We start from the raw sequence: 19986 nt of genomic DNA on the forward strand, positions 1-19986 counted from the left end.
ATGTCATTAGACATTAGCTGTAAATATTTCCTAAATGTCTGTCACATCCCTGTAACTTGATACATTGTTTAGTTGAGTTTAAAATTACATTAAAAAAACAATTTTCATTTCATTTTTTATATGTTGCTCTTTAAATCTTCTAGCTACCTTTAATGATCTTAATGCCAATACTCCTTTATGTTAAGTAGGCTGTCTAATTGGTAATTATAATATGTATGTGAGTAATCCTGATGATTTGGATATGCCTTGACATGAAATGCACAGAGAAAATTTGATGTTCCTGCTAACCCATTATGAGAGCATGCTTTTTACTGTTGCACTGTTTGTTTACTGAAGGAGCAGAGTGGCGCTGCTTGTTCTATGTCAGTGTGACCCACAATGTATGTAGCTCTAATAGATAGTTTACTGAAGGAGCAGAGTGGCGCTGCTTGTTCTATGTCAGTGTGACCCACAATGTATGTAGCTCTAATAGATAGTTTACTGAAGGAGCAGAGTGGCGCTGCTTGTTCTATGTCAGTGTGACCCACAAGGGAGCATGACTTCTATCCATATATGTGCATGTTATACCTAACCTGTGTTTCAGAGTGAAGATGGAAGGACAGCACTTCATATGACAGCGCTGCATGGTAGATTCACCCGAGCTCAGAGCTTAATCCAGCATGGTGAGATGGTTCAGTGTCTACTTATGTCTCCCTCACTGCTCTGTCTGTGTGTTTTTGTGTGTGTATTCATGTAATCATGTTTTGTGTGAGAGTTTAGTCATTGTTAATTTGAATATTGAGAGGTCAAATATACCTAATAGACAAGATATGAACATGTGACACCATGGTAGGCATTACTTGCCATCTACTTCATTCATTCACACTTTCACTTTAGTGATACAACATTATTAGCTTTTTAAATGGTTTGTTCAATTAAATCATTGAATTTTCATCGTCATTCAGTCATTACTATGTATATTTGTTTCAGTTGTTGATTATAAAAATGAACATTTGATAAGCTCTAAATACAGGTTTAGCTAGGTGAATACAGCCTTGTGTCATGTCTTACCTGACTCAAATACCTTCTTACCTAGGCTGTCTGGTAAACACATGTGATCGTCTGGGTAACACAGCCCTACATGTAGCAGCTCGCTATGGGCATGAGCTACTAATCAACACACTGCTGGATCATTCAGCTGACCCCATTCAGTAAGTCCTTTTTGTTAACATTTCATTGTCTCACTACTATACTTGTAATACTAGACCATAGCCTACCATGTAAATACATGACAATGTAACATTGTATTGTGGGAGGGGGGGGGGGGGGGTGATGTTAAAAACATCCTACTGACAATGTAACATTGTATTGGGGCAGATGTTTTAAACAACTGTTACTGACATGCAATAAATGTTTCTTGTAGACGTGGCTACTTAGGCATGCTACCCATCCATGTTGCTGCACTGAATGGTTTTGTTGAGTGTGTGAATAAGCTGCGCTGTGCAATGCCAGCTTTTGATATCAACATATCTGATGATGCTGGCAGGACGTGTCTACATGGAGCTGCCTGCAGTGGGTTGGTATTTCAACTCTCTTCACTCTTAAAAGGACTTGATCAAGAAAAACAGATCATTGTCACATATACATTTAGTTTATTCCAAGCTATTTACAGTTTAGTAAAGATTATTACAATTAAAAAATGCATTGGCTTTAATAATGGTATCTATCCTACATGCATGAATCAGAAAGGTGGACTGTGTTGAATATCTACTAAATGAAGGAAGTAACTTAACATTACAGGATATGGATGGCAGGTAAGTGGATAGGGATGGCAGGTGATTGGATAGGGAAGGCAGGTGAGTGGATAGGGATGGCAGGTGAGTGGATATGGATGGCAGTTGAGTGGATAGGGATGGCAGGTGAGTGGATAGGGAAGGCAGGTGAGTGGATAGGGATGGCAGGTGAGTGGATAGGGATGGCAGGTGAGTGGATAGGGATGGCAGGTAAGTGGATAGGGATGGCAGGTGAGTGGATAGGGAAGGCAGGTGAGTGGATAGGGATGGCAGGTGAGTGGATAGGGATGGCAGGTGAGTGGATAGGGATGGCAGGTGAGTGGATAGGGATGGCAGGTGAGTGGATAGGGATGGCAGGTGAGTGGATAGGGATGGCAGGTGAGTGGATAGGGATGGCAGGTGAGTGGATAGGGATGGCAGGTGAGTGGATAGGGATGGCAGGTGAGTGGATAGGGATGGCAGGTGAGTGGATAGGGATGGCATGTAAGTGGATAGGGATGGCAGGTGAGTGGATAGGGAAGGCAGGTGAGTGGATAGGGATGGCAGGTGAGTGGATAGGGATGGCAGGTGAGTGGATGGGGATGGCAGTATCTTGATATTCATGGCACTTGATGTTAATCACAGTGTTTGATTGAGGATGAGATAAAGGAAACATTGTAGACTAACCCATGTATTTCTTGTTGCCACAGAACACCATTACATTATGCTGCAGCACATTGCCATTACCAGAATGTTTTGGTTCTGCTCAATGCTGGAGCTGATGTGAACATTACTGACAGTAAAGGGTGTTCTCCCCTGCACTATGCTGCTGCTAATGATGCTGATGCTAAGTAAGTCTCAGGAGTGGTAGCTTTTGGTTGGTGTGTACATTCTCAGTTGGCTCTAGTAGCCAGAGGTGTGTTGGTGTGTACATACTGTCTAGTAGCCTGAGGTGTGTACATACTGTCTAGTAGCCTGATGTGTGTTGGTGTGTACATACTGTCTAGTAGCCTGAGGTGTGTTGGTGTGTCCATACTGTCTAGTAGCCTGAGGTGTGTACATACTGTCTAGTAGCCTGAGGTGTGTTGGTGTGTACATACTGTCTAGTAGCCTGATGTGTGTTGGTGTGTACATACTGTCTAGTAGCCTGAGGTGTGTTGGTGTGTCCATACTGTCTAGTAGCCTGAGGTGTGTACATACTGTCTAGTAGCCTGAGGTGTGTTGGTGTGTACATACTGTCTAGTAGCCTGAGGTGTGTTGGTGTGTACATACTGTCTAGTAGCCTGAGGTGTGTTGGTGTGTACATACTGTCTAGTAGCCTGAGGTGTGTTGGTGTGTACATACTGTCTAGTAGCCTGAGGTGTGTACATACTGTCTAGTAGCCTGAGGTGTGTTGGTGTGTACATACTGTCTAGTAGCCTGATGTGTGTTGGTGTGTACATACTGTCTAGTAGCCTGAGGTGTGTACATACTGTCTAGTAGCCTGAGGTGTGTACATACTGTCTAGTAGCCTGAGGTGTGTTGGTGTGTCCATACTGTCTAGTAGCCTGAGGTGTGTACATACTGTCTAGTAGCCTGAGGTGTGTACATACTGTCTAGTAGCCTGAGGTGTGTACATACTGTCTAGTAGCCTGAGGTGTGTTGGTGTGAAATTGAAACATTGTGTGTCCACAGAGTGGTGGAGTTGTTATTACATCATGATGCTAGGCCTGGTATTCGAGACGATGATGGCTACAATGCTGTCCACTATGCAGCACTAAAAGGCCATAAGTTGTCACTAGAAATGGTAAGAAATGTTCGCACTATTTTGAAATTTAAAAATAGGCATTATTCATTATTGACACATGACACTAATGAGAATAAAAATAATATTTTTAAAAATAGTGATAAATTAAAATAAATTTCTGATTTTTCTCATGTTTAATGTTAATGCTAAACACATGTAAATTATGTTTAATGCTCAACCCAGTGTAGATGATGTTAAGCTCTAGATTCCATATGCGAGAATTTTGTGGTAGAGTCCAATATATCCACGTTCATCTGATCTATGTATAGTGCATTTATTTACATAATACAATTAGTAAGGGATAGTCAGTAACATGATTCTAAAGATACCCCTTTTTTATTATAATTTTTAACCAGTGTCTATTTTAAAATAATTTTTTTTAAAAGTGCCTTAGTTGAAAACTATGTCTAATCAATTTCAGTTACTTGATGCTGCTCCTACAGATTTACTGCGAAGTGGTGCACCATATTCACCTGGACATCTAGCAGTAAGTCATTTACATTCACGAAACTTGCTGCCAATAAAGTGTGAATATCATTTAGATAGACATAACCTGCTATCAATAAAGCTGAATATTATTTACATACACATAACTTGCACATACACAAACGTTATTACCCATAAAGCTGTAATTGTCATTTAGATAAACAAATTTTCTATCAGTAAAGCTCTGATTGTGTGTTTCTGACTAGGCGTACAACGGTCACAACCAAGCCCTGACTGTCCTGCTGGGTTATATGATGAATGTGGATATCAAGGACTCTAATGGTCAGTTCACCAGCTGACTTTGCTTTACATTGCCATTTTCTAGCTCCAGCCTCTACTTGAGCTGCATGCATATATGAGTTACAACTAGATACATATTACAAGTCCCACCTAGATGTAAAGTTTAGTCAGGTCAAAACTCAGTCTGGCTGTTTTTGTCTGGGGGTATAAGTCTGTGGTATCAGCCACAGTTAAGTATTACAATGGGCATGGTATCTTAACTCGTTAGCTACTAAAGCCTCAGCACACTTCACCAGGCCAGGAGGTAACCTCAAACTATTTTTATTTGATGTTTTAAAAATGAGTCTATCCTTTGTTTAATTATTAAAAAGGCTCAAAATATACTTATTAAATAAAGAAATGTATTATCTCAAAGAAAAAATATAATTTAATATGCTATATGAATTTATCTTTTTGAGTGAATTTAGTGATGCAACTAGTGGTCAGAGTCCGCCACTGAATGCCTCAGTATCATTTCTAATATTTTAAAAATTATCATTTTACAATAGGTTCCGATTGCTAATTTTAATAGCTTAAATATCTAACGTATATAGAATCTATTTAACTATCTGATTCTTTAAAACAAATTGAAAATTACGTTAATGCTGAAGTGACCATTTGTGCAAAAACATGTAAAAATTTGTCCAAAACTTGATTTAGTAAACTGAGTATAAAATAATAACAAAAAATGCTAGAAACTTACAGTGTGCAAGGTATCTGAAGTAGCTGCAGTAAAGCTATGTTTGTTGTAGACACCTGTATTTTCTGTTCCTTAATACTTTATTTTGCAGTAATTAGTTATGATTTTTTTCAGGTCGCACAATGCTAGATTTGGCATGTTTTCGTGGCCATACAGAGTGTGTGGAAACACTTGTATCACAGAATGCTCTTATCCTGGTCAATGATAGTGTGACCAGACGAACACCACTACATGCAGCTGGTACTCACTTCTTTAATGCTACTCTAATGGGGAAGTAGAGTGGGCTGGTGTTGTAGTAGTAGGGGAAGTAGAGTGGGCTGGTGTTGCAGTAGTAGGGGAAGTAGAGTGGGCTGGTGTTGCAGTAGTAGGGGAAGTAGAGTGGGCTGGTGTTGCAGTAGTAGGGGAAGTAGAGTGGGCTGGTGTTGCAGTAGTAGGGGAAGTAGAGTACTCACTATATTCTTTTGTGGATAAAGTCTGTTAAATTTTATAAATTACCTTTTTCAGCTATGAATGGACATTCCAAATGTTTAAGTTTATTATTAGAAGCAGCAGATGATTGTAATATTGTTGATTGTACAGATTTGTATGACAGGTGAGTCTATTGCAGTGATTTTAATTTTTTTTCACACCATGCTCTACCCTGTCTTGTAGACACCACCCACACCCATGTCTTGTACACACCACCCACCCACCATGTCTTGTACACACCACCCACCCACCATGTCTTGTACACACCACCCACCCACCATGTCTTGTACACACCACCCACCCACCATGTCTTGTACACACCACCCACCCACCATGTCTTGTACACACCACCCACCCACCATGTCTTGTACACACCACCCACCCACCATGTCTTGTACACACCATGAAAAAGTATGACTTGCAAACAATGAAAAAGTATGACTGGCAAACAATGAAAAGGTATGACTGGCAAACAATGAACAAGTATGACTGGCAAACAATGAAAAAGTATGACTTGCAAACAATGAAAAAGTATGACTGGCATACAATGAAAAAGTATGACTTGCAAACAATGAAAAAGTATGACTGGCATACAATGAAAAAGTATGACAGGCAAACAATGAAAAAGTATGACTGGCAAACAATGCTCTCCTCCTATCTTTGTTACAAGCCCCTTTGATGTTTCTATTAGTATGGCTTTGTTTTGTTTCTGTTGTTTTTCTCATTAAAAACCAAAACCATTGCTCTCTTTTTGAAGGACCCCACTGATGCTGTCTGTGGAGTTTGGCCATATTGACTGTACAGTTTTTCTTATAAGGAATAATGCCATTGTCAATGCTAGAGATACTGATGGCAGATCTGCTCTTCACCGTGGGGTAAGCCCAATTCCTGTACACATATCAGAAATGTCTTGAGACTGTTGAGTGGATGCTGGTAAAATGTTGGGACAATACTTAATGTGCAGTTAGTTATGTTTGTTGCTTCTAGTTTTCACTTGTTTGAAAACATTGTTTTTTTCTTTAGGCTGCTAATGGTCATGAAGAATGTGTTGATGCCTTAATACGTCATGGTGCTGATTTAACATTGCGTGACAACCGTGGTCGTACTGCTGTCCACATGGCAGCAATGTCAGGTCACATGAACTTGCTGACATCTCTCCTGATGGTAAGTGGCTGACTGATACAATAATCATCTGTTCTCAACATGTAACAATCTGCAAGCTCCACATACAATTCTCATCATGTAACAATCTTAGCTCCACATACAATTCCCATCATGCAACAATCTTAGCTCCACATACAATTCTCATCATGCAACAATCTTAGCTCCACATACAATTCTCATCATGTAACAATCTTAGCTCCACATACAATTCTCATCATGCAACAATCTTAGCTCCACATACAATTCTCATCATGTAACAATCTTAGCTCCACATACAATTCTCATCATGCAACAATCTTAGCTCCACATACAATTCTCATCATGCAACAATCTTAGCTCCACATACAATTCTCATCATGCAACAATCTTAGCTCCACATACAATTCTCATCTGTAACAATCTGCAAGCTCCACATACAATTCTCATCATGTAACAATCTTAGCTCCACATACAATTCTCATCATGCAACAATCTTAGCTCCACATACAATTCTCATCATGCAACAATCTTAGCTCCACATACAATTCTCATCATGCAACAATCTTAGCTCCACATACAATTCTCATCATGCAACAATCTTAGCTCCACATACAATTCTCATCATGCAACAATCTTAGCTCCACATACAATTCTCATCATGCAACAATCTTAGCTCCACATACAATTCTCATCATGCAACAATCTTAGCTCCACATACAATTCCCATCATGCAACAATCTTAGCTCCACATACAATTCTCATCATGTAACAATCTTAGCTCCACAGTTTCTATCATGTCCTTGCTGACAATGTTGCTCTACATTTTCAGGCAGGACCTTTAGATCAACTAGAAGACAACCAAGGCTACACCCCACTTCACTATGCTGCTTATAATGGTAAGGCTACACCCCACTTCACTATGCTGCTTATAATGGTAAGGCTACACCCCACTTCACTATGCTGCTCAGAAAATTGACTTTTGTTCATGAATGGGGGGGGGGGGGGGTTGGGGTTCAGGTCAAGTTGAAGTTTACATCAAATTACTTATTTACATCTACAATTTAAAAATAAATAAATAAAAAACTGCATATAAAATTTGTGAGTTAAATCAGCTGTTCTAGCATTAAAAATTAAAAAAAAAAAACCAGCAAATTTTTATAAGCACGGGGGGGGGGGGGGGGGGGGGGGGGGGGATGACATTGACCTGCTGCCATTTTCAAAATTTTTGTGGATGTGATAAATGGATGATCCCTTATAATGGCTCCACCCCACTTCACTATTTTTCTTAAGCTCAACATTTGTGTGTGTATGATATTTGATTTCTAATTTTTCAAGAGCAGCAGTGCCAGTTATTCAGGATTTAAGAATACATTTTTTTACCTCTTGGATTTGTAAAATTTGAGTTTTAAATTTCCAGTTTTGCAGTTTAAAAAAAAAATCAAGACTATTTTATTCTTTAAAAATGAATTTTGTCAATCAAATTGTTTTTATCAACAAGACTTCAGAGCATTTTTACCACCCTTTCTGCCAGTGGAGCATGTGTAAATGATACAATATCCACTGCTGTATAACCTTAGAATTGATCAACATTGTTGTGTGATCATTTATTGTGCCGCTACTTTGGTAACCTTGACTTTGTGATCTGATAAATTGTTAATATTAAACTATCTATGTCCAGGTCATGACAGTAGTGTTGAAGTTCTTTTGGAGCAAGAAAATATGAAAAGGTTTACAGGAAATACATTTTCACCATTACATTGTGCTGTGTAAGTAGGAGTTACCTTCATATTTGTTTACATAGGATTTTTTTTTTTATACAGGATGAATGTATTTGTTATACATGTGCAAATTTACATATTTTTACATTAGCATATTCTAGGGCACATGTTCTACGTGGGCCTGCGCACGTTAGTATGTTTGAGATGGACATGTTCTACGTGGGTAATATTTGTATATTAGGAACTTGTAGCCAGTCTGCTGTTACTTAAACACAATGTAAATTGGTTGATGTCTTCAGGATAAATGGCAATGATAGCTGCACAGAATTACTCATTGATTTATTAGGGGAAGCTCTAATCAATGTCCAAGACAGCAAAGGTCGGACTCCCCTCCATGCTGCAGCCTACTCAGATCAGGGAGAATCTATGCAACTTTTACTCACTCACAAAGCTCTGGTCAACATACAAGACTCCTCTGGCAAGTCTCCAGTCATGTATGCTGCAGCTAACGGACATGTGGCTGCCGTAGGTTGGTAGCTTTTATCTCATGTAGGAATAGACAAATTTAAAATGTGTTTCATTGGTTTAGCCAAAAGATTTGAACTGATGGACTTTTTCCATGATTGTGTAGAACTACTTTTAGAACATGGAGCTGAGCTGACTACCTCAGATAGAGATGGCAACACAGCCTTACACCACGCTTGCTTCAATGTAAGTACACGTTTCTTACACAAACACATTTACATCTTATATTTCTTGCAACAACAAAAAATGCAATTTAGTACACCATCTTTGAGATATATTAATGTTTTAGTTTGGATGTCATAGATAGATAATTACGTTAGCCACTTTTTTTGGAAAAAAAGATTCCAGCAAAAAAAAAAAATGGAATTTTCCGCCAAAAATTTTTTGTTTTCCGGGAGTGACTTTTCCACTAAACTTTGGAAATCTTTTCAGCAGATCCATTTTTCCGTTTTGCTACTCATATTCAAGTGATCGCATCTTCCCCTCCGGCTTAATGACCGTTTTGCTAGTTTATAAAAGAATGATGTTCAGTCAGTAACTAGTCTACGTCAGTCATGGATGGGTAATAATTAATCTAAGGCAGGGGTTCCCAACCCTGTGCCCGCGGGCGCCATGGCGCCCGCTGAACGATTCGTATGTGCCTGCCTCTCACTATTCGACAAAGACAGAATTTTTTTCATAAACATTATTTTAAAATAAGATCACATTGACTATATTATATTTTTTAATTAAATGTTTTCTTTGTATTTATGTGTTATGTTTACTTTCTTTACATTTTGTAAATAGATTTCTCTGTGTGTATGAAATTTGAAAAAAATGCCAAATAATTTTATTATTTTGAAACAATTTTGTTTATTATTTATTAATACATTATGACTATAAGAAAATAAGAAAATAAATTATGGGAAAATGACAAGTTATGGAAGGAGTTTGTCGATTTAAAATAGGTGGTGCCCACCACCCTACCGATATTTTAGAATGTGCTCTAGAGATAAAAAAGGTTGGGAACCCCTGATCTAATGTAAACTTACTGTGGCCACGTGAATGTGCTACAACTATATTTTTTTAAAATGTTATTTATTGAAAGTGATCACTTTGAAACCTCTCGATTTTACCCACTATTTTTCATAATGTCATAAAGCTAGTCAGAATTTACAGGCAATTAAGGAAATTTTTTTTGGTAAGGTGGGCACGTCTGTAGACCAAACTTTTTGATACCATTAGTTGTGTGGTTGCCTAGCTATTAATAATGATATGGATTGACGTAAAGTTTGGTTGGTTAACGAGACGTCATTTATGTATGACCACTTGGCTGCACCTTTTAAATTACTTTACCAATGTGGTTCTTTATAGGATTTTCTCTAGCAGAGATGTAACTTTTCCATTTTTATGGCAGAAAGATTTTGCGCCATCCTAGACTATTTGTTTCTCTTCCTATTTTGAATTTACAAAAAAAGTGAATTGATTTGGATGACTATGAAGTATGAAACAGAAATGTGCTGAGAAATGCGCTGTTCTGATTTTATTACTATTACCTCAGCCTTCATCATGGTCATGCTGACCATGAAGCCTACGACGCGAGACAGCACGAGAATATTCTTCTAGCGTTTTTATTTACATATCTTATTTTAACTGTGGCAATTATGAGATTTTTACTAAATTTTTTGGAGAAAAAACAATTGCCGCTCTTTCTTAAGTCTTAATTTTTTTTTCCCCGAAATACTTCTGTAGGCTTACTATGATGTGGATAAAACATGATCGATCAGGGCCTAGATCTGATGGTCTTGAAACTTGCGTAAAAAACCTCCAACTTTCTACTGCCTTCACTGCGCGCCCACCCCCACCCCACCCCATAAAAAAATTCTACTTTTTTCTTAAGAGGTCGTTACATCTACGTATTGGTGAGATAAGTTTTTTTAGTTTAAATGTTATCAGTCATATAAGTTTTCTTGGTTAAGCCTATACCCAGTAAAGAGGAAAAAAACTAAGGTTATAGATTTGTTGCCTTTTTTAACATGTTTAGATTATATACCTTCTAATAAATACTTAAATGATGAATTCTAGAGTCGAGAAGACATTGCCTTGTTGCTGTTAGATAAAATAGATGATTCTGTTACAATCAACATGGCTAATACAGAATTGAGAACGTAAGTATTGCTTCAAGTAAATCTAGCCATTGAAAGCCTTGACAGTTTGCCCTTTTATTAGATTTGTTGTTTGTCCCCAGACCTTTACACATAGCAGCCAGAAATGGACTAGTGCCTGTAGTTCAAGATTTGATTGCTAAAGGTGGTAGTGTTCTGGCACTGGATGAAAATGGTAAGTTCTAGCCAACTAGCTGTATCAACTCTAATGTAAAACAGCAGGTCTTGTAAGTTCTAGCCAACTAGCTGTATCAACTCTAATGTAAAACAGCAGGTCTTGTAAGTTCTAGCCAACTAGCTGTATCAACTCTAATGTAAAACAGCAGGTCTTGTAAGTTCTAGCCAACTAGCTGTATCAACACTAATGTAAAACAGCAGGTCTTGTAAGTTCTAGCCAACTAGCTGTATCAACTCTAATGTAAAACAGCAGGTCTTGTAAGTTCTAGCCAACTAGCTGTATCAACACTAATGTAAAACAGCAGGTCTTGTAAGTTCTAGCCAACTAGCTGTATCAACACTAATGTAAAACAGCAGGTCTTGTAAGTTCTAGCCAACTAGCTGTATCAACACTAATGTAAAACAGCAGGTCTTGTAAGTTCTAGCCAACTAGCTGTATCAACACTAATGTAAAACAGCAGGTCTTGTAAGTTCTAGCCAACTAGCTGTATCAACACTAATGTAAAACAGCAGGTCTTGTAAGTTCTAGCCAACTAGCTGTATCAACTCTAATGTAAAACAGCAGGTCTTGTAAGTTCTAGCCAACTAGCTGTATCAACACTAATGTAAAACAGCAGGTCTTGTAAGTTCTAGCCAACTAGCTGTATCAACTCTAATGTAAAACAGCAGGTCTTGTAAGTTCTAGCCAACTAGCTGTATCAACACTAATGTAAAACAGCAGGTCTTGTAAGTTCTAGCCAATGAGCTGTGTAAACACTAATGTGAAACAATTGTTCTCCACAGGTTATACACCAGCCCTTTCCTGTGCACCAACAGCCAAAATAGCAGACTGTCTGGCCATCATTCTTGCTCATATGCCTTTTTCTTCCACCTGTAATCATGTCTTGTCCAAGTCCACTCGCTTCAATACATCTGCACCAAGTTACGGTAAAATTGTTTTCTTTGGCCATTTGTAATTGGGTTGACAGGAGTGTGGGATAAATGTGTTGGGCATGATGCAGTTGACAGGAGTGTGGGATAAATGTGTTGGGCATGATGCAGTTGACAGGAGTGTGGGATAAATGTGCTGGGCATGATGCAGTTGACAGGAGTGTGGGATAAATGTGTTGGGCATGATGCAGTTGACAGGAGTGTGGGATAAATGTGTTGGGCATGATGCAGTTGACAGGAGTGTGGGATAAATGTGTTGGGCTTGATGCAGTTGACAGGAGTGTGGGATAAATGTGTTGGGCATGATGCAGTTGACAGGAGTGTGGGATAAATGTGTTGGGCATGATGCAGTTGACAGGAGTGTGGGATAAATGTGTTGGGCATGATGCAGTTGACAGGAGTGTGGGATAAATGTGTTGGGCATGATGCAGTTGACAGGAGTGTGGGATAAATGTGTTGGGCATGATGCAGTTGACAGGAGTGTGGGATAAATGTGTTGGGCATGATGCAGTTGACAGGAGTGTGGGATAAATGTGTTGGGCATGATGCAGTTGACAGGAGTGTGGGATAAATGTGTTGGGCTTGATGCAGTTGACAGGAGTGTGGGATAAATGTGTTGGGCATGATGCAGTTGACAGGAGTGTGGGATAAATGTGTTGGGCTTGATGCAGTTGACAGGAGTGTGGGATAAATGTGTTGGGCATGATGCAGTTGACAGGAGTGTGGGATAAATGTGTTGGGCATGATGCAGTTGACAGGAGTGTGGGATAAATGTGTTGGGCTTGATGCAGTTGACAGGAGTGTGGGATAAATGTGTTGGGCTTGATGCAGTTGACAGGAGTGTGGGATAAATGTGTTGGGCATGATGCAGTTGACAGGAGTGTGGGATAAATGTGTTGGGCATGATGCAGTTGACAGGAGTGTGGGATAAATGTGTTGGGCATGATGCAGTTGACAGGAGTGTGGGATAAATGTGTTGGGCATGATGCAGTTGACAGGAGTGTGGGATAAATGTGTTGGGCTTGATGCAGTTGACAGGAGTGTGGGATAAATGTGTTGGGCATGATGCAGTTGACAGGAGTGTGGGATAAATGTGTTGGGCATGATGCAGTTGACAGGAGTGTGGGATAAATGTGTTGGGCATGATGCAGTTGACAGGAGTGTGGGATAAATGTGTTGGGCATGATGCAGTTGACAGGAGTGTGGGATAAATGTGTTGGGCATGATGCAGTTGACAGGAGTGTGGGATAAATGTGTTGGGCTTGATGCAGTTGACAGGAGTGTGGGATAAATGTGTTGGGCATGATGCAGTTGACAGGAGTGTGGGATAAATGTGTTGGGCATGATGCAGTTGACAGGAGTGTGGGATAAATGTGTTGGGCTTGATGCAGTTGACAGGAGTGTGGGATAAATGTGTTGGGCATGATGCAGTTGACAGGAGTGTGGGATAAATGTGTTGGGCTTGATGCAGTTGACAGGAGTGTGGGATTAATGTGTTGGGCATGATGCAGTTGACAGAAGTGTGGGATAAATGTGTTGGGCATGATGCAGTTGACAGGAGTGTGGGATAAATGTGTTGGGCATGATGCAGTTGACAGGAGTGTGGGATAAATGTGTTGGGCATGATAGAGTAGATGGGTCTGAACATTTGAAAACATTTGATCTTACCAATGTCTTTGTGCTTGCAGATCTTGAGCTATTGTTTGTTTCCTCAGGTATTACAAAATGTCTGGATGTACAAGAAACACTGAATGTAACTAACACTGGCAATGCAGATCATAAAGAACATTCCGGATCTTTACAAAGTTCTGATTCAGAATTTTATTGAGTCGTTTTTAAGTACAACTGTAACAAAAAATGTATGGCCTGACTGAGATAAATGACATTTGGACTGAGGTAGAAGACAACCTGATTGTATGGCCTGACTGAGGTAGAAGACAACCTGACTGAGGTAGAAGACAACCTGACTGAGGTAGAAGACAACCTGATTGTATGGCCTGACTGAGGTAGAAGACAACCTGACTGTATGGCCTGACTGAGATAAATGACATTTGGACTGAGGTAAAAGACAACCTGATTGTATGGCCTGACTGAGGTAGAAGACAACCTGATTGTATTGCCTGACTGAGGTAGAAGACAACCTGACTGTATGGCCTGACTGAGATAAATGACATTTGGACTGAGGTAAAAGACAACCTGATTGTATGGCCTGACTGAGGTAGAAGACAACCTGATTGTATTGCCTGACTGAGGTAGAAGACAACCTGACTGAGGTAGAAGACAGCCTGACTGAGGTAGAAGACAACCTGACTGAGGTAGAAGACAACCTGACTGAGGTAGAAGACAACCTGACTGAGGTAGAAGACAACCTGACTGAGGTAGAAGACAACCTGATTGTACACATTCCTTGCTTGTATCTCAAGTCTTTCCTTTAGTCCACTCTTACCACCTATCATTGTTGAGCACCAGTCTGAGACAGTTGATCAAATCTAGCAAGCTGTTGGTTGTTGAATCTGGTGTAAATGCTCAGTGAGTTTTTAACAGATGTGATTGAGTTGTTGTTTAACAGATGTGATTTACTGGCTGAATACCTGCAGTAATAACTAACCCCTCATTGCAGGCAATAGAGTCACTGTTTAGTTATTCTAATTTTTTCTGGCAAAAAGTGTAGAATGTACAAAGCAATCTCTTAACTGGTTGGGCACACTAATCACAGAACCAAGGAAACTGAGTCTTTTTTTTCCACCATAACACTTTTAAAAACTATTTAAAAATATCTGCATATATTTTTAAAAAACCACTTTATTTAGGAAAATAGTCTTAGTTTATGTTTCAATAAAAATGGTTGAATAAAATACAAAATAATCTAGACAAAATTTCAAAAACATACAATTTTACTATTTCAGTGATTGTTTCCAGAACCTCCAATCTTTACTATTTCAATGAAATTTAAAAAAAAATAAGACGTAGTTTTTCCTCAAATTTCACTATGCTATATGTAAATAATAAGTTAAGCCTGATTCATCAGCAGTCAGATTTTGATTGGTTTTGTTTGTCGCTAATTAACCTGCCTTTAGTTTTAAACAATTGTTGGAAATAACTGCTAGTGATTGAAGAAGAAAAACGCAAGTAAAACATTTTCTACTGCTGATTGTATCTCCAAACTATTATTACCAGTAAGACTTCCATTACTCCACAGACCTAAATAGACTACGGTGGCGTAAAAGTTGAGCCCACAGGACATGAATGGGTTAATGTTTGGGTCTTGCTGCTGGTGTTATTAACTAAATGTGTGACTGGTGTGACTGTCTTGTTGTGGTAGCCAGTCCTGTGTGGCTAGCCTGACTACTCCGCAATGAAGATGTTTATCAATTACTTTTAATTATGTGCCTTTATTGATCTGCACTTCTCTATTGATAGAGTCAAGTGAAACATGTATTTTAATGAAATCTTGTAGATGTAAAGTTTTTCAAATTTTTAGACTGGGTTGTCTTACTTGTAACATTTTAAAAGTAATATATGACAAAATAAAATGTACACCAATTTGATGATGTCCCAAAAAGTCCTTGTCTAGTACTGTACACATTTTATTTCTACAATTCTTTATTTACTATAAACTCCAGCTATTTATCTTTGGTGCATGTTTGTGATGAGTGGCTTTTCACATGGTGTGTGTAGAGGCACATGTAGTATCATTTAGCAACAGGTGTCACAAGTCTTACATTTCCTGGTAGTCTGATCATGACATAGATACTATATATAGAATTTGTATTATCAGTATTTACATTTGTAATAAATTGGTACACATTTTTTCTGCTTGTCACTTATCTGTACTAGACATAATTTGTGGTGGAAAAAAAAAGTTATGAAAATATTAGCTTTATTTATATTTTTAAAAGCTAAGGTAAGATACTAATAATACTGTTATATTAAGTAGGTTTTTAATCTCTTTATTTTTACAATTTTTAGTGTCATGGAATTGTAATAGTAATTTATTATAACAATGCTAAGGACCTATTATTCTTTAAAACTGCTTAATCAATGATTAATTTGCTTTAAAAAAAAAATGGAATCTTTAAATTAGTTTAAATGACTAATTTAATACCTAATCAAGTGATAAGAATAGATGCATTTTGAAAGAATTAGCTCCATTAGAAATGGTCCTGTTGGTGTTTGTTGGCATGGTAACAGCTAGATCCAGCTGGCTGAGGGACCAGAGCATTCATTAACTGTCAAGGAGTTAGAAAACTTGCTGATCAATGTAATTGAGTAGAAAGATTTAAACCAAATCTGTACAGCAAACTTTGTGAGGTTCCATGCAGTAGCTGGTGACCTGAATAAAAGCAGCATTAGCACATGTCCAGAGAGCTACTGAAAGAAATGCACAGAACAAGTAGATGTGAGAAATGGTTTATTTAGAAAGACATCAATAGAATGAGCACTAAAATATATAAAGTTGCCTCGTATCACATTCATCAAACTTGACTAGTTTGCAAACATCTTTCTACTAGTCATATTGCTTTTTTTATGTCAAGTAGAAAGAATGAGCACAATTATATAGGTGGAATTTAGTTATCAATCAGGTATCAAAACATGACAAAAATTAACTGCCCACAGAAATGTATCTTTAGTATTTGACAACATATAAAGATTAAGAAAAAATTATCTTTTTAACATGAAACAAATAAATATTATGCTCATTATTTAAACACTTGCAGGCAAGGAATTTACAAGAATAACAGAGCTGTGAAATGTGTCTATGGTTGTTGCTCTGAGTTAATACCATTACAAGTGTTAAACTCAGAGCCAAGCTTACAAATGTCTGTATTTTCCCAGAGGTTGTAGCCAAGCTTACAAATGTCTGTATTTTCCCAGAGGTTGTAGGCAAGCTTACAAATGTCTGTATTTTCCCAGAGGTTGTAGGCAAGCTTACAAATGTCTGTATTTTCCCAGAGGTTGTAGGCAAGCTTACAAATGTCTGTATTTTCCCAGAGGTTGTAGGCAAGCTTACAAATGTCTGTATTTTCCCAGAGGTTGTAGCCAAGCTTACAAATGTCTGTATTTTCCCAGAGGTTGTAGGCAAGCTTACAAATGTCTGTATTTTCCCAGAGGTTGTAGGCAAGCTTACAAATGTCTGTATTTTCCCAGAGGTTGTAGCCAAGCTTACAAATGTCTGTCTAGCACAGAGGTTGTAGGCAAGCTTACAAATGTCTGTATTTGCCCAGAGGTTGTAGCCAAGCTTACAAATGTCTGTCTAGCCCAGAGGTTGTAGGCAAGTTTACAAATGTCTGTATTTTCCCAGAGGTTGTAGGCAAGCTTACAAATGTCTGTATTTGCCCAGATGTTGCCCAAGCCACTTCTGGAATGTTGACTGCAGTAGTGCAGTGGAAACCTAACACAGCCAGTAAAGTATAAACCAATGGTCATGGACCAGAATAAATATGGACCAAAACCAGTATAAACATGGAACACTAAAGCAAGACAATCATTGTGGCTTCTATTTCTAGACAATCAGAGAAATAAGAGATAAAAATCTTGTAATTATTGTTTAAATTGGTAAAATATGTACAACATAATTGTAACGATTCAAAGAGTGCAATCTAAACTAACATGGTATGAAAACATTCAGTGCTTGTACATAGTAGGCACCAATGAATGGCAGTAACAAGTTCACTATAGTACAAGCTCTCTAACAAGAGCAAAAATCAATAAGTTAATCATTCATCAAGCTTCCATTGACCTGATGCTATTAGTTTTACTAAGACCTTTACAACCTAATTCTTCTAGCACCAAATTCTACACCGAAATTTGTGTCTTACACTTCTAGCTCCCCAAATACCTTTCTACACCACTGAACCTTCTCTGACTTGGGATGGTCATCCACCTGTAGACGACGGATATCTGCGGCTTGAAGTTTTGTTTCAAATGCAAGGCTGTACTCTCTGTCAAAAGCATCTGAAACATCCATTAATCAAATTAAAATGTGGACCAGTAGTTGCACTCTCTAAAACAGATTAACCCTTTGCAGGCCTATGCACACAGTCGCCCATAAATTTTATTTAGAAATAATATTAGAAGTACTTTTTCAGAGATTTATTTATTATTAGTAAACTATTATGCTGTTTAACCTCATACATAATAAACGTAGACCAATATTATGTATAATGCTTTTAGTTTTATTTTTTAACATGGTTATTTAAATTTTTAAAAATTTGTTTCTAATTGCAGTGGTTGAGAAAATGCGTAGTATGTAAAATGTTTATACCATGATCAATGTTTTCCCTTCCACACTCAGCAAATGACAAAAAAAGAATTTCTCTGTACATGCTCCTGAATCTGCGTTTTCGTGAATTCATTTTACGCCTGGCAGCAACCAGCTGCCTGATGGCCGCAGACACGTCATTACGTTTGATAGAAGCAATTATCTGCCACATAAGGCTGGAAAAAATTGATTAGAACAGACACGTCATTACGTTTGATAGAAGCAATTATCTGCCACATTAGACTGGAAAAAATTGATTAGAACAGACACGTCATTACGTTTGATAGAAGCAATTATCTGCCACATTAGACTGGAAAAAATTGATTAGAACAGACACGTCATTACGTTTGATAGAAGCAATTATCTGCCACATAAGGCTGGAAAAAATTGATTAGAACAGACACGTCATTACGTTTGATAGAAGCAATTATCTGCCACATTAGACTGGAAAAAATTGATTAGAACAGACACGTCATTACGTTTGATAGAAGCAATTATCTGCCACATAAGGCTGGAAAAAATTGATTAGAACAGACACGTCATTACGTTTGATAGAAGCAATTATCTGCCACATAAGGCTGGAAAAAAGTTATTAGAACAGACACATCATTATGTCTATACATTTTTTAAGCACCTGTAAGTATTAACATCCTCTCATTTGCCATAGGTCAACCTTTTAATGAAACAGAGTAAAAAAGTCATGTTTACTTACGGTCGACTAAAAGACTCGGATTCTATAACTAAAGCATCAACAACTGTAGATTTGTGACCTGTGGACATATGGGGTGCTTGTTAGAGCGGTTACATAAAATGGCTTTTGTGTCTGGCTGTAATGGCTTTTGTGTCTGGCTGTAATGGCTTTTGTGTCTGGCTGTAATGGCTTTTGTGTCTGGCTGTAATGGCTTTTGTGTCTGGCTGTAATGGCTTTTGTGTCTGGCTGTAATGGCTTTTGTGTCTGGCTGTAATGGCTTTTTGGTCTGGCTGTAATGGCTTTTGTGTCTGGCTGTAATGGCTTTTGGGTCTGGCTGTAATGACTTTTGTGTCTGGCTGTAATGGCTTTTTGGTCTGGCTGTAATGGCTTTTTGGTCTGGCTGGTGAAAACTATATTTTCTATGTAAATTTCATTTTTGTTTCAATTATTGGGGGGGAGGGGGGGGGGAGGAGAGATTCTTAAGAGATAGGTGAAAGCCATTTTGCTAGTAATATGCAAGTAAAATCTGGCAGTGCTGACCTGCTCTCCAAGCAGAGTACATGGGAAGTCCTGCTTCATCATGGATCCTCACATTGTCCCACTGAGGTCGAATCAAAATGTTTTGACTGCTAAATACACCTTTGTGTCCAGCCTAAAACATCATCAACATACATCTTTGTTTACCTCAATTACAAATAACATACTAGAATTAAAAGATTACTATTGAAAACTTACTGTTGAATGATGGGAAAACTTACTGTTGAATGATGGGAAAACTTACTGTTGAATGATGGGAAAACTTACTGTTGAATGATGGGAAAACTTACTGTTGAATGATGGGAAAACTTACTGTTGAATGATGGGAAAACTTACTGTTGAATGATGGGAAAACTTACTGTTGAATGATGGGAAAACTTACTGTTGAA

General features: G+C 38.2%; 2 protein-coding genes across 11 annotated transcripts in view; one reads left to right on the forward strand and one right to left on the reverse strand.

Annotated features, from left to right (window-relative positions):
- The window catches only part of LOC131955283 (serine/threonine-protein phosphatase 6 regulatory ankyrin repeat subunit A), a 38133-nt gene extending 22214 nt beyond the window's left edge, over window positions 1–15919 (forward strand). The window contains exons 8-27 of the mRNA XM_059319341.1: window positions 584–662; window positions 1076–1190; window positions 1403–1555; window positions 1725–1793; window positions 2462–2602; window positions 3426–3537; window positions 3959–4024; window positions 4230–4305; window positions 5117–5242; window positions 5507–5594; window positions 6228–6345; window positions 6494–6634; window positions 7443–7509; window positions 8292–8379; window positions 8631–8860; window positions 8963–9042; window positions 10921–11003; window positions 11084–11175; window positions 11961–12104; window positions 13823–15919. Coding sequence (XP_059175324.1) covers window positions 584–662; window positions 1076–1190; window positions 1403–1555; window positions 1725–1793; window positions 2462–2602; window positions 3426–3537; window positions 3959–4024; window positions 4230–4305; window positions 5117–5242; window positions 5507–5594; window positions 6228–6345; window positions 6494–6634; window positions 7443–7509; window positions 8292–8379; window positions 8631–8860; window positions 8963–9042; window positions 10921–11003; window positions 11084–11175; window positions 11961–12104; window positions 13823–13935 — 2181 coding nt within the window. The 3' untranslated portion in view covers window positions 13936–15919. The remainder of the gene's footprint in view (window positions 1–583; window positions 663–1075; window positions 1191–1402; window positions 1556–1724; window positions 1794–2461; window positions 2603–3425; window positions 3538–3958; window positions 4025–4229; window positions 4306–5116; window positions 5243–5506; window positions 5595–6227; window positions 6346–6493; window positions 6635–7442; window positions 7510–8291; window positions 8380–8630; window positions 8861–8962; window positions 9043–10920; window positions 11004–11083; window positions 11176–11960; window positions 12105–13822) is intronic.
- Window positions 15920–17439: 1520 nt separating this feature from the next.
- Window positions 17440–19986, reverse strand: part of LOC131955149 (C-myc promoter-binding protein) — a 62504-nt gene continuing 59957 nt past the window's right edge. For 8 of the 10 annotated variants that reach the window (XM_059319192.1, XM_059319175.1, XM_059319183.1 and 5 more), the window contains 4 exons: window positions 19601–19712; window positions 19082–19139; window positions 18373–18545; window positions 17440–18062 (listed from right to left, as the gene is read on the reverse strand). In XM_059319192.1, coding sequence (XP_059175175.1) covers window positions 17923–18062; window positions 18373–18545; window positions 19082–19139; window positions 19601–19712 — 483 coding nt within the window. In that variant the 3' untranslated portion in view covers window positions 17440–17922. The other 2 variants (XM_059319217.1, XM_059319209.1) reach the window with 2 other exon arrangements.

This window comes from Physella acuta, unplaced genomic scaffold (assembly GCF_028476545.2).
Source record: "Physella acuta isolate Inbredline_101_S28 unplaced genomic scaffold, ASM2847654v3 ptg000079l, whole genome shotgun sequence".
Classification (NCBI taxonomy): Eukaryota; Metazoa; Mollusca; class Gastropoda; family Physidae; genus Physella; species Physella acuta.